The sequence below is a fragment of the Plasmopara halstedii genome, assembly GCF_900000015.1.
Source record: "Plasmopara halstedii genome assembly, contig: Scaffold_5, whole genome shotgun sequence".
NCBI classification, from domain to species: domain Eukaryota; phylum Oomycota; class Peronosporomycetes; order Peronosporales; family Peronosporaceae; genus Plasmopara; species Plasmopara halstedii.
Window position 1 is genome coordinate 1 of NW_020186927.1, and position 1,150 is coordinate 1,150.

At 42.3% G+C, this 1,150-nt stretch overlaps 1 protein-coding gene across 1 annotated transcript; it reads left to right on the plus strand.

Moving 5' to 3' along the window:
• Positions 1-530: 530 nt before the first annotated feature.
• PHALS_12033 (RxLR-like protein) lies at positions 531-977 on the plus strand (the record flags this gene model as incomplete). The annotated part of the gene is made up of 1 exon (XM_024723358.1): positions 531-977. One exon carries the CDS (start codon positions 531-533, stop codon positions 975-977), a length of 447 nt encoding a protein of 148 aa, XP_024571436.1.
• Between the last annotated feature and the right edge of the window lie 173 nt (positions 978-1,150).

Below are 1,150 nucleotides of genomic sequence, written 5' to 3' on the forward strand. Positions count from 1 at the left end.
CGTCTTATGCATTTCAAGCGCTTTCAGATGTGCTACAGCGTATCTGATCACAATAGTCATGACTACTTCGCTGTTGCATTTCTTAGCACGCGCATGTTTTTATTTGATACTGTGCCGACCATCGGTTTTATGTACATACCAAGCAATTCAATATTAATTATATTTTGGCATCTGCATGGCGGACCAGTTATTTTTATAGAGAACGGTACAGAAAAGTGGGCCATTCACCTGTATTCACTACTATATTTGACTTAGTTCAAGAGAGATGTGTACGTGGCAACATCAATTGAGATGTGCTTCAATTATTTGTCATCACTACTCGGTATAGCAACTGTGTTGCCTTCTAATTGACCGTGATAGTACCAGATTTTTTTTGTCATATTGTTTCTCAAATATTTTTCAGCCATTGTTGGATGTTCCGAGAGCCGGATAGACCAGATTTTGTGATGGACAAATCATACGGCTACGTCTGCCTGACGCAGTTTTTTGTCGCTTGGATCTTGGCGTATCATTTCTCAATATTCTTGACGATGCTCATGCCGGTCCTTTCGACTTTATTACTGCTTGATGTCAGTGTATCCGCCACATCTAATTCGAGTATAATCCAGCATGAAGATCCAATTGTGTTCGTGCGTCATTTGCCTAATTCACTGCCTTCGGCAAATAGTAGCTCGACCGCTGCTGATGTAGAGTCGGAGAGCTACGATGATAGTAAGCAAGACAACACTGACAATGATGAAACCGATGGGAAAGTAAGGATGTTTTCTTTCTTTGGAAAGAAGGCTCCATTGCCTTTATCTACCCCATTGCTATCCAAAGATGTGAACATCAAACCTCAGTCGATCCCTATAGCGAATGCGAACATCAAACCTAAGTCGAGCGCTATAGCAGATGCGATCGACCTGCTGAGCTCAAAGGACTGGGATCCAGTTCAACATAAAGATCTAATGAATGACCTAATGGAGAATGTTCGGTGAGATGATGAAGGGATGAAAATCACCGCCGGCGGGTTGATCCCCAAGTTGCTCATGAAAAGTAAGATATCCGAGGAGGTGCAGCAACAGCTCCTCACATCTAATACCGAATTATCAACAGTATTCGCATTTTTGATGAGGGAGGCAAGTACCGGATCTCTTGATCAATTCTTCGA